The sequence below is a fragment of the Pygocentrus nattereri genome, chromosome 14 (assembly GCF_015220715.1).
Source record: "Pygocentrus nattereri isolate fPygNat1 chromosome 14, fPygNat1.pri, whole genome shotgun sequence".
NCBI classification, from domain to species: domain Eukaryota; kingdom Metazoa; phylum Chordata; class Actinopteri; order Characiformes; family Serrasalmidae; genus Pygocentrus; species Pygocentrus nattereri.
In genome coordinates, this window is record NC_051224.1 from 35,116,831 (window position 1) to 35,129,163 (window position 12,333).

General features: G+C 42.7%; 1 protein-coding gene across 4 annotated transcripts in view; it reads left to right on the forward strand.

Annotated features, from left to right (window-relative positions):
- Positions 1-12,333, forward strand: part of unc5a (unc-5 netrin receptor A) — a 322,248-nt gene that overhangs the window by 209,786 nt on the left and 100,129 nt on the right. For all 4 annotated transcript variants that reach the window (XM_017706248.2, XM_017706250.2, XM_017706249.2 and 1 more), the window contains exons 3-5: positions 3,097-3,240; positions 9,247-9,350; positions 10,161-10,341. In XM_017706248.2, coding sequence (XP_017561737.1) covers positions 3,097-3,240; positions 9,247-9,350; positions 10,161-10,341 — 429 coding nt within the window. The remainder of the gene's footprint in view (positions 1-3,096; positions 3,241-9,246; positions 9,351-10,160; positions 10,342-12,333) is intronic.

Consider the following 12,333-nt stretch of genomic DNA (forward strand, 5'->3'; position numbering starts at 1 on the left):
AAATCTTTACGAACAGAATGTGTCACACTACACTAAAATGAGGTGAGAGATGACAATATATACATGTAGGTAATTTACTAGGTAAATATTAGATGGCAAAAAAATGACAGCACAAAATATAGTTTTCTGAAATAGTGGAAAAACAGTAAAATCACAGAAAGAATTATTACTATCTTTAACAGCCCAGGTTCAGTTTCATTTATAAGTAATAGACAGATTCATACTATGTAAGAGTCTGAGCTTTATATATGTACAATTTTTTATGCCATATAAAAACCCAACATTTTTTACCCAAAGCCACTAAATAGCCAAGTGCAAAGCACTTACATGGTTAATACTGAGGACTCAAAGCCCTGTAAATAAGTGTTACTAAAATAGATTAGGCTGAAAATGTTATTTTCCATGCCTTTAATTGTCATTAGCTGATTTTCACTGTGCAGAGTGGAGCCAAAAGCAGCAGCTCCGCCTCACTTCCCACTGCATGTGTGTTGCCAAGGCTACCTGCACACACCTGCACCAAGACCCACCAGGCACGGCCTGCATAGCACGTAGAATGGAGATGTGGGTCACCACACCTGGTTTTGTAAAATATCCAAGCCCAGAGCTCCTGAGGATCAAGAGCAGGTCTGAAGAGCAGGCAGGAAGCCTGAACATGTGGTGCCACACACAAAAAAAACATGGCTAAAGCCTCTTAAGAGCAGGAAAGGGAGAGATATGGGGCTTCAGAGAGGTGAAGAGAGGGGGAGCGAGAGTGAGAGAAGAAAAGGAGGGAGAAAAAGCAGAGTGGGGGATGGTGGGCTGGGAAAGAGGGAGATGTGGGCATCTTCAAGGTCATCCTTTTGTATTAAGAGATGAGCGATAGCTGGAGGGAACGTATCAGAGTCGGCGAGATGATTTTTCATTGCATTATCTTTGCCTAAACCATCCCCTCCACAGCCCCCACCACCACCTCCTCCTACTCCAAACACACACATACACACGTACACACAGCCTCCTCCCGAAACAAGAATATATAACGCTTGACAGGCTCTTCTTCGCTGCTTAACTCAGATGACGTTCATTCATAATTGTCAAAAATTGAATTATTTTGCAGGCTGGCTTCACACTGTTCGTGTAGAGCTTACTCAATCACCCAGAGTGCTGACAGATTGTCGCGATATGGAATGATCTTTTATGATTTTTAATCTTTTTTTCTTCTAAGATTGAATTCATTTAGGCTTTAATGAGGTGCTATCATCAACTCGCTCGTGTATAAAACACAGACAGAAGCATACAAGAAACACACACAAGCCTACACAGCAGGTAATCACCTTCTTAAGTACACATATTGATTTATTAAAGCTTTTCAGATTAAACGTTCGGGCTATTTGAAGACATACTTGATGAGCCGAAAGTGATTATCTGTGCTTTAAATATGTTTATAATTACTACATATTTTACAATGTTTAATAACAGCACCTAATTACAAAGAATAATCAAGTGGTTAAGTTCATTATAAAACAAAATCTGTAAATGAAAAGTGTTTTTTAGGGTGATACGTTGGTTTACAGTAACATACCAGGCAACACAGTTTACTGTAATTTAGTAGTAGTAGAGTTTCCAGTAAAGTACTGTATATTTACAGATTGTCACTATGAATATTTTTAATAATAATTGCACAGTACTTTAATGGCAACACTGCTAACTAGCAAATTACTGTACATTCTCTGGTATTCAAAACCAGATCTCCAAAACGATAACCTTACAGGAGAAGGAAAAAAACCTACATTACTTTTACTTTTGATGTAAGTCAATGGAACCATATGTTTTTCCAAGTAATTTTGGGCCATTTCTGTTGGTCTGTTCATCAAGATATTTACATACAATGTAAAGGGCAACAGCTATTTTTCAAATTATGTCAAAAACTGAAAATGGAGATATGAGGTTTTCTTCCGACAACAGCGATAGAGTTTTGTAGAATTTTGTAGAATCAGAGCTTTCTGTGCACTACCATGTTTTCTATCACTGTACAAAAGATGTCTGCGTCTTTTTTCTGGGCTTTGATTGGCAAGCTCTGATTATGGGCTGAGTTCATCAGAGTAACAAAAGATCCTTTCTGAAGTGTCAGACATTTGAGATCCATTTTAGTGGTGTGTGTGTGTGTGTGTGTGTGTGTGTGTGTGTGTGTGTGTGTGTGTGTGTGTGCGTATGTCATCGTGTCGGCCTTAAAGGGTTAACTCATGCGTGCATCCCAATGCCGCCCACAGTATCATGGATCAGCATGTGGAATCGTGCATATTTTCTATAACTGTATAAAAGAGGCACCATTCTGCCTTTAACGATGGATGTGCTGTGATAGTTCCTGAACCAGAATGGAATCAACGTTACAAAAATGCATATTTTTGATTTGGTTCATTAGAATAACAATACAAGGTGTGAAGTATGATGTGTATTTAATGTCACCACTGCTATGCAGTGGATCTTCACTTTCAGGTCACTCATTAATGATACAGGTGTTCAGTTGTGTGCAGCTTGCATAATTTCCATAGAAAAGCATTACAAATGGGATGGGGTGCTCTGGTGCAGACGCACCATGCATAATACCATGCATCACCTGGATGAGTGCAGGGCCCCCAGTATTGGGCTGTGGAATGTAGTGGAACTGCATTCTCTGGAGTGAGGGAGCTTCATCCAGAACCACTGGGATGAGTTGGAGTCACATTTAAGATCCAGAACAAATCATCCAACATCAGCTATTGACCTCTAATTCGCTCGCAGCTACTATCAAATCCTCACAGCAATGTCAATCTAAAGCCTTACTAGAGGCTTAGAGGCTGTTACTGCTGTAAAAGGAACCTCCTTGCTAATCCCATCGATTTCAGAAGGAACATTGAAGGAACAGGTGTCCTCAAACTTTTGGACATAGTGCATGATCCTGTACAAGTTGCTTCAGAGTGGTAGTTTGTGACACAATAAACCTACATTGGGTAAATCATGTTCTTTATGTATGGAAATGGCACTGAGCATTGAAAGATCATGATGGAGGAATAGCAGCTGTCTTGCCTTGGCCATAAATGGTTAAACATGTTTATATTTATTCTCTGCTCTCCTCTGTAGGTCTCCCAGTGATGCAGGTGAAAATTGACATCTCCAGGCAGCAGGTGGAGAAAATCTTCGGCCTGGAGGATTACTGGTGTCAGTGTGTGGCCTGGAGCACTACAGGAACCCAGAAGAGCCAAAAGGCTTACGTGCGAATCGCCTGTGAGTTATCCTAACACGTCTGGACCAGCCAACTGCTCGAAATCTGGGGCATGAGTGTGTGTGGGGGGGTGGGTGGGGGGGGGGGGGGCAGCCCGTCAGTATGTCCAGGGGAAAATGTTCAGAATTCAACAAGGCTTTGGCTGGAGTATCATTTTTTGAGGAAGAGCAGAAGATTTCACTCCTCCAATCCTGTGGCCAATGCGCTCTCGAATAAAAATGATTTCCAAATTGCATTTAGTCCAATCAATCTGAGCACTTCAGCTGTGTGTGTTCCCGGAGGCTGATTGATTCAGATGGGTTTGTATGACTTATTTAACGTTTTTGATTGGGAAGTGTGATCAGAACGAGCCCGTGGCATGGTAAGCTGCTAATCTGAGACGTAACACGCGGTAATTGCCTCGAGAGGCCGCGCAGTTTCCCATATCTAGCACTGCAATAATACGATTAGGCTCCAGGAGGGCCCCTGGCTGGTTAGTTTGGGAGAAACGCCGTTCCGAAAGTGGAGGAAGAGAGCGCTCGCTTTAAGGCTCGGCATCTGAGAGAATACAGACGAGTCCCCTTTCGAACAAGCCGCATTTGTAACCGAAAACAATGATGAAAGCGCCGCGCAATCAGAGCGTATTTATGATGTATCTCTCCGCGTGCCGGTGTATAAATCTGCCGAGAGAACAAAGAGGGCTATTGCTCCACACCTCGACGGCCTCAGATCCAAGGAAAAGAAGCCATTAAACGCCTGTGATATTTTTTTCTTTTTATTTTACAACCTCTCCTCTATTAATCCCCTCATAAACATGCGTCATTTAAAACCAGGATGTCACACAGAAGCGCTGAAAGGAACAGGACCCCCACAGACACTTTAAACTCAGCCTCATTCCTGTCTCGCCTTCAAAGTCACGGAAGAGTTGGATGAGGACGGTGGCTTTTTTTATACCTCCCACGACCGCGCTGCCCGCAGTGCTGCCCAGACCCGTTAAATCCAGTTTAATTAAATCGAACACGCTGGAGCCCTCTTTAGCGCTCAGCATTCGGTACGGCCTGATTGCTATAGACAGGCATGACATGGGCTTTTTTTTAAAGAGTGAAATGACTAGCAGTGATGTCTTCATAGAGAGCAGCCAGTTAGCTGCTAGTTACTTCTTAGTGTCTCTTCGCAGAAGTGACATTCCACAAGGACGACTGTCTCCATTAGGGATGTGCGTGCTTTATGAGCAATTTAGATATTAGAGTCTCTGTAACAGTTAATGAATGGATATTCCATTAACAACCAGAAAGGGAAAATGAAGCACTTAAAATCTCTTACTTTTTTAGCAATTTCAAAAATTTAACAGCACAACAAGGACACCACCAACTTGGTTTATTATTATTAGCCAAGGGCCATTGGTAGGTGTTCATGCCAGATGAGGAACACATGCTGCTTTATCAGATGAGCGAATTAGCTAAAACAGTTAACCAGTACAACATTGAATGCTGATGAGGACTCATCGTCTTCTACTGGCGAGAAGATAGAGAAATATATGTGGGAATAAATTCGACGTGTGGATGAGTTTGTGGACCCAAGAGGATTAAACATCAAATTGGTGTTTTACTGAACTGAAGTGCATATTTCCACCATTTTTCCTTGATGAAGCATAATTCCGTAGATTCCAGTTTTGAAATTACTCAGTTGCCTGTGCACATCCCTAGTCTACTCGGGCTTTTTAGCCAGATGTGGTAATCATTCACAATTTTAACCGGATTGGGTTACGTTCACATTACCAGCTTAAAGTGATTTTTTTGCCCTAATGTGACTCAGATCTGACGTTTTCAGGGCCATCTGGACAGGCAAATCTGACCTGAGTCACTTTTATGTGGTCCTAGATCGGATACGTATCCGATTTGTGGCCATGCAACCATAATGTGAACGTTTAGATTGGAATTCGTGTGCTTTTTCCACTGCGCATGTGCCATCATTCAGCGTTACCATGGCAGCAGCGCCTAACAGAAGCCTGTAAATAGTAGAAAAGCAATACATTTCACATTTTCTGCCTTCGTCTCCCTCTAATAATGAATCTGAGAGCTGATCAGAGTTAATTATCTTCTCAGCAAAGTTCGTTCTCATGTGCTCATGCAGATCATTTCAGGACGCCGGGTCCTTCAGGTTAATGACAGGTTTGAATCACTTACCTAAACGAGTGTGAACCATCATGTCAGAGAGATTGGATTTGAGGAAAAAATCGGATTTGAGCAACGAGGCTTGTAATGTGAACGTAGCTTTTGAGTCTTCCAATATCATGTATGTATTTATAAACAAGTATTCACAGAGAAAGGTGTTTGTTTTAGTGATTTATTTTTGTGCTGTAATTACAGAATGTTACCTCACAGACTTACACTGTACAAATTTGTCCACGTTTGGTTTGAAACTTTATCATATATCAGTCAGATGCCACTCATAATTTATATCATTTTCTGTTATAGGTTATTCATTTTTCAGACATATTTTTTTCCGAAGATTTACACTAATAATGCAGCACTGGTGTAGAACAGGGGTGCTCAATATTGGTCCTGGAGATCTACCACCCTGGAGAGATCCAACACACCTAGCTGTAATACTCAGATGCCCCTGAAGGCTTTGATTACCTGGATTAGGTGTGATAGATTAGGGTTGAATCTAAACTCAGCAGGATCGTAGCTCTCCAGGACCAGGACTGGGCACCTCTGGCATAGACAGAGACATGGAAAGCGTTGCACATATGGGCAAATACTCTTTTATTGAACAGCCACTTCAATAAGCAGCGAGAAATCCCAGCCCAGTACTACTGAATTACAGCGAGAATAGTAGGGACAGTCACCTATAGACATACAGTCAAACACAAGACTTTCCAAAGTAGAAGTTTAAAAAAAAATAGGTTGCAGAGAAAATGTAACTATTAGCAACCAAGTAAGACCTGGTACACCACCAAAAAGAACAAATAGATAGTAAAGAAAATCAAGCAAATCAAACACAGTAGCTGCTGTTATTCTCAAAGTAATTAAAACTGCAACCAGACTGAACTTTGGTGGTCTCCTGAAAAGAATGGAAGCTCGAACAAAGATAAAGAGAGTGGACACAACAAATACTAAAATAATGGAATTTATATTTAATTATCGAGACTTTTTAAAAACTATTGTGTTCTTACTTTTTTTCAGACGCTTGGTGCAGTACTTCAGCTCTGCTTTAATTTGAGATGTAGTTGCTGTCCTGACATTTTCCGTGACACAATGTGGAGTATTCAGTCAAAGATGTACAGCATTTATTCCATTTTTCACACAACTACACATAATGTACTGTCTTATTCAACTAAGTAAATGAAAACTAAGATGCGTTTCAGTATTTGCATAACCATGCACTTCCCTACTAGAGAGTGGCCAGTTAGTCGCCGGTTACTCCTCCAAGTCACTGTGCAGAAACAGATGTTCCACAAGGGCAGCTGTCTCCACAGGCGCCTCTTCACTCAAGCCGTTCCTCCATTACACTAGTCGTAAACATTTATGCAAAGATTGTTTTGAAAGCATTTTACCGTCCATTGCCACTATGACTCAAACCGTCTTTATCAGCAGTAACGTAATTTGGAGGAGCAAATGCAATCTGACTCACATCAACACTTGTCTCAGTAGCCTGCGGGGTGGAGGGGTGTGTGGATACCCCATCGTAGAGTGGTGTGTGTGGTGTGTGTGTGCGGAGGGGCGGGGGTGGGATAATGCAATTGCTCTCTGTTGATGCTTGGCCCCAGGGCTTCAGACAGCCATTCTCTAACGCAGCCAAGCAGCACCAAATAAGCACTGGGCCCTGTGCTTCTCACACACTTTTAGCTCCTGAACTAACAAACACAAGCTAAAGAACACACCTGGTTCTGGAGGAATATCTCCTTTACTGTAATAATTCAGTGAGCGCTGCAGCCAGCCATTATTTCTGTACTTTTCAATCGGTAAATTTAACATGTGCAACATATTCAGGTACAGATCATCAAGTTATCAGCCCCTGGGAACAAATGTTTGGTGGGCCCCTACCTGGCTTCCGTTTTGGGTGACCTATGCAGCACCACATTGGCAGCATACTAACTACTGGAGTTGGGCGTGTCACAGCTTAAAGGACTTTTTCTTTCCCAGTCAAGAAAATCCCAATCAAGCATGTTAAACATGTAAAGATAACTTAATAAAGATGATATAAATTAAAACTGGACAGCTGAAATGAGCATAGACACAGAAAAAAGCAGCAAATGTAAAACAACCATAAAATAAAGGCTAAAGCATACTGCCGCAGCGAGCATAGAAATGTTTTCCTTTCTTTTGAGTATTATTAAACCTCTTTGTTTTAAAGGCACTTGCATAGAACATGATACCCATATCCTTCATATGAAATAAGTGTAACTACATGTTGTACCTTTGTTGCTACTTCACAAAAGCACCGCAGCAAATTCAACAGCTGTAAAATTTTTTGCATGCCATGTTTCTGATGTCAACTGAGCGAAGAATGAAGGGTTTCTGATGTGATGGGAAGGTCCTTATTGATTGATTTCCTGAGGATTCATTGGTTAGTTTCACACAAAATATGGACAGACTCACAAATTCTCTATTTACGCACTGTGAGAGGCATTTTACATGTATCTCAGTCCCCCCTTCATAGCCTCATACCTCCAGATGTGAGTAATGGATGATCTTGCAATTATATAGATTCAAAAAAGCAACTCTATAGATTGAGGAGCTGTTTCAACCACATCCCTGTGCTGTATTGTTGCAAAGATAGACAAACATCTATAGAAACATTGAATTTGACATGCAGGTGAGTTTGTGGACCGTAGAGAGTTAATAGGGGTTGAGATTTTACGTTTGATTTTGGAAATGAACATCTTCTACTCTGTCCGAATTTCAGATTTTCCTTTTATGGATCTGCCAGAGACATCTGTTGAATATCTGGAGCTTCAAATTCACAGGATTACTAACTCACTCCTGAAGACCTGAAAGCTTGACCTAAGTAATGGCGATGAGACAGTTGCTAAGCAGTGATTGGAGGAGAAAATGAAGCAGACATTTAGAAAAGACACGGAGAGTGTCAGGATTTTGATTGGCCAGAAGACACAACAACAAATTAAATCATTTTTTGCGCTGTTCTTCAATAGTCAGGTCCACAGGACCACCACAGAGCAGGTGTTAACTGTGTTGTGGATCATTTTCAGCACTGTAGTGACACTGATGTGGTGCTGGTGTGTTAGTGTGTGTTGTGCTGGTATGAGTGGATCAGACACAGCAGAGCTGCTGGAGTTTTTGAACACCTCGGTGTCACTGCTGGGCTGACTCCACCAACCAAAAACATCCAGCCAACAGCGTCCTGTTGGCAACGTCCTGTGACTACTGGTGAAGGACTAGAGGATGACCAACACAAACTGTGCAACAACATATGGTAGGACCATCTTACAGAGTGGATGGTGAGTGGACACAGTACAGCAGCACTGCTGTGTCTGATCCGCTCATACCAGTGCAACACACACTAACACACCAGCTTGTCAATGTCACTGCAGTGCTGAGAATGATCCAGCACCCATAAAATAACTGCTCTGTCATGGTCCTATTGGGGTCCTGACCACTGGAGAACTGGGGAAACTGGGGCTAAGTAAGCAGGGAAACAGATGGACTACAGTCTGTAATTGTAGAACAATAAAGTGCACCTATATAGTAAGAGTAGCTGATAAAATGGACAAAGAGTGTAGAAACAAGGAGGTGTACTGAGTGATGTGGCTGGTCAAAGTGTATTCATAATGTCCTTTTACTTGGTCACTGTGATCTATAATCATGCTATTTTGTGCAGCTTGGAATTGGGTTACTCATAAAGGGCATTTGAAGGTTAAGTGGTTTATAAGTTGTAGGGCAGTTCTGAGGAAAAAAAACTTTTAATTACACAAGAGTCCCCAGTAGTACCAGTAGCTTTGCTTAAGATGTTTGCAAGGCAGTCAGCTTAGCCTGAAAGCACTAATTGATGTCTTTGGTCCACAGATCTGAGGAAAAACTTTGAGGAGGAACCACTGGGCAAAGAGGTGGCACTAGATCAGGAAGTGCTACTCCGCTGCCACCCTCCAGAGGGCGTGCCCACAGCTGAGGTAAGTGAGACAAGAAAGCTCACTTACACAGAAAGTCCTCACCTAATTATCCCGCTAGTTGATTTATCTTCGCGTCTGTATCAACCCTGCAATATTTCACCATGTGTAACGGCAAGGCGTCTGTCCTGTCAGCTGGACATGGACGAGAGACTCAGCTCTCTGCTTTTGCCAGCTCTGCTAGCTCCATTAATAATGCATGCAGGTTTGCGGTGGACACAGGACTGGACCAGACTGTGGCCAGCTGTTTTGGCTCTACACTGCTCACCGGAGCCTCCAACTAGCCCAATAACAACAGCAGTTACCGTGCTGTCTCTGGCGGCCTTGCAGACCACCGCATGAAATATTTAACTCCATGCAGACCATTTTTTTGGCTTCCAAAAGTGTCCCAGAATGACTTTTTGACTGAATACATTTCAATTTTTCCGCCTGGTTGCCTTAATACTTTTGTACCCTATTAAAATTAAACAGGGCCAATCAAAGATGGGCGTAGTAGGACAGTGAATGCTGTGTGGTAATTACGCCAGTTCTTAAACTATTCCACGAGGGCTGGGTCTTTGTTTTCAAGCAAATCTTTGGCTTTAGCTAGGAAAAAAGAGTGAAGCTAATCCTCAGCACTTCTCCCTGAAGGCAAAATGAAACTCCTGCCAGCATCTAAACCCCTGCACCCCAGCAGCGGCCTTGGGAATGGCCCAGAGCCGCAGTCCGAGCCCTGCAGCAGTGCCAGATTAAAGCTGTGAATGTCTTTTTTTCTTGTTCCTGTGTGTGTGTGTGTGTGTGTGTGTGTGGGTGCATACATGTGTGTTTCACCAGGTGGAGTGGCAGAAGAATGAGGAGCTGATCGACCCCAAGGCTGACCCCAATTTCTTCATCACAGTGGACCATAATCTCATCATCAAACAAGCCCGGCTGGCCGACACTGGCAACTACACCTGCGTGGCCAAGAACATTGTGGCCCGCCGCAAAAGCTCGTCGGCCGCTGTGATTGTCTACGGTACGTCTCTTCTCCACGCCTGTCACTTTCACATACCTTTTCAGTAGTTACACAAAAGTTGGAGATGGGTTTTGACCCATGAGTCAAGAGTAATTCACTGAGGGCAGCTTGATAGACAGTTCTCTTTGAGGGTTTGAGAAAGAGCTAAAAATTTGAACGGCTGCTAACTAAACTAATAAGAAGGTTTGAGCAATGCTGACCATTAATGGCATTGCACTAACCACAGCTACAACTGCTAGCCACCAATCCCTTGAAACTCTTTACTACGGTAGAAACACCTGCTATTCCCTACAGAATCCAAAACACTGGAAGGCATGAGCAAAACAGGTATGATTGTCTGAGAAATTCCAACAGCGTGAGGCGCTCCACAATCACAGCTCTCCTACCTGTAGTTGGGCTTGCGCTGGAGATGGATAACGAATTGGCTTGATAAGCCAGCTGACCTTTATTATTATGCGCAGCTCTTGCCCATTTCTTATTCCAGTGGGAGGTCTCTGGACTCCCTCGGACCGAAGGTAGCATGCATTAAAGACACATAATACTCTCAGCTAATCAGGACAGTCAATCAGTCACTGTGAACAGAGCAAAGCAGCAGAAATCAAGGGTTCCAGGCCTCCAGAGGGACACTGAAGAGAGCACTCAAGAATTTTAGCTTTGCTCTTTTTTAATATTTAATCTGCAGCTTATCAAACTGGTTAGGAAGCTGTAATTAGAAGGACGGGGCGTCTGTATGACTTTCAAATAGAATAAATGTCTACATTTACAAAGGACTTCTTTAATGAAGTATCTGCCAAACAGTGCAATCAGGGTGCTGTATTTTATTAGTAGAAAAAGAGACAACAATGGCAAAAAATGAAGCCAATTGCCCTGATGATGGAGAGATTAGTCTGTTTGATTGAATAGCATAGTTTCTTGCAGGAATCTTGATGGAGGACCCTGCGAGGGGACTGGAGCAGTGAACTGCGGAAAAAAATCTCACCCTATTGTTTGCTTTTTGTGCTGTCAATCACGACGAAGCCCTCATACAGAGGGAGAAAAATAGCAAATAAGTGGTGGGCTGACTTGCTGTACAATTTGGTGGGGTTCAAATTGCGAAGTGTTCGCCAAAGCAATGGCCAATTTGCTGCCATTGTAAAAATTAATTACGAAAAATTCAGTGAATAGCTTTTGATCAAAAGGAACTATTAGACCTGGTCCCTGTGTCTTTTTTTTGTTCCCCTATGGCTTCACATTAAAATGTCAGTTTACTCATGTGAAGTTTTGCCAGCTCTCTCATTGGCTGTATCGTAGGTGGGGTAAGGGCTGTTATTAGAGCCGTGGAAGGGAAGGTGGAGATGCATTTTAACAAGGCCGGCTTTGACATGGCTCAACTGTGTGCTAAGAGGTAATCAGGGCCCCCGCGCCAGTCACCTCGCAATTTCCCTCTCGGTGGTGGGCAATCACTGGAGCTAGAGAGGCTACGGAAGTGATTCAGCCCGTGAATTAGAAGCCCTCAGCGGCCCGACGCAAACCTGACTGGTGATCAAGGCTCCCAGACAACAAATCAGCTCCGACTGCTCCAGAACAGAAGAAATCAGATTTGCTTTGAGCCACACAAGAAAGAGAGGGAAAAGACAGGGCGATAGAAGGAAGAGAGAAAGAGAGAGAGAGTAGACTTGGGACTTGATTAAAAACACAGTGTGAACTTTAGGTCTGGGATCATTGCAGAAATCCACCAGGCTTACGCTTTTCTCAAGAAATATATTGGTGTCGCAAAATGCGCCGCAGCAGTGATATACACAAGGGCCAGCAGTGCACATCAGATGAGCTTTTAAAAATGAAACCAATACAAGAAAAAAAAACTTTTGTCTGTGCCCTCCATTCTTGATCAATCTAGACTCAAGTTAGCATCAATGTTCATTAATGTTAACAATGTTAAAGAGGTTGATTGATTGCAGCCATCGTGGCTTGACAAGGGCAACAGCATGGAGTGGTGTGATGTAATGTAATTGT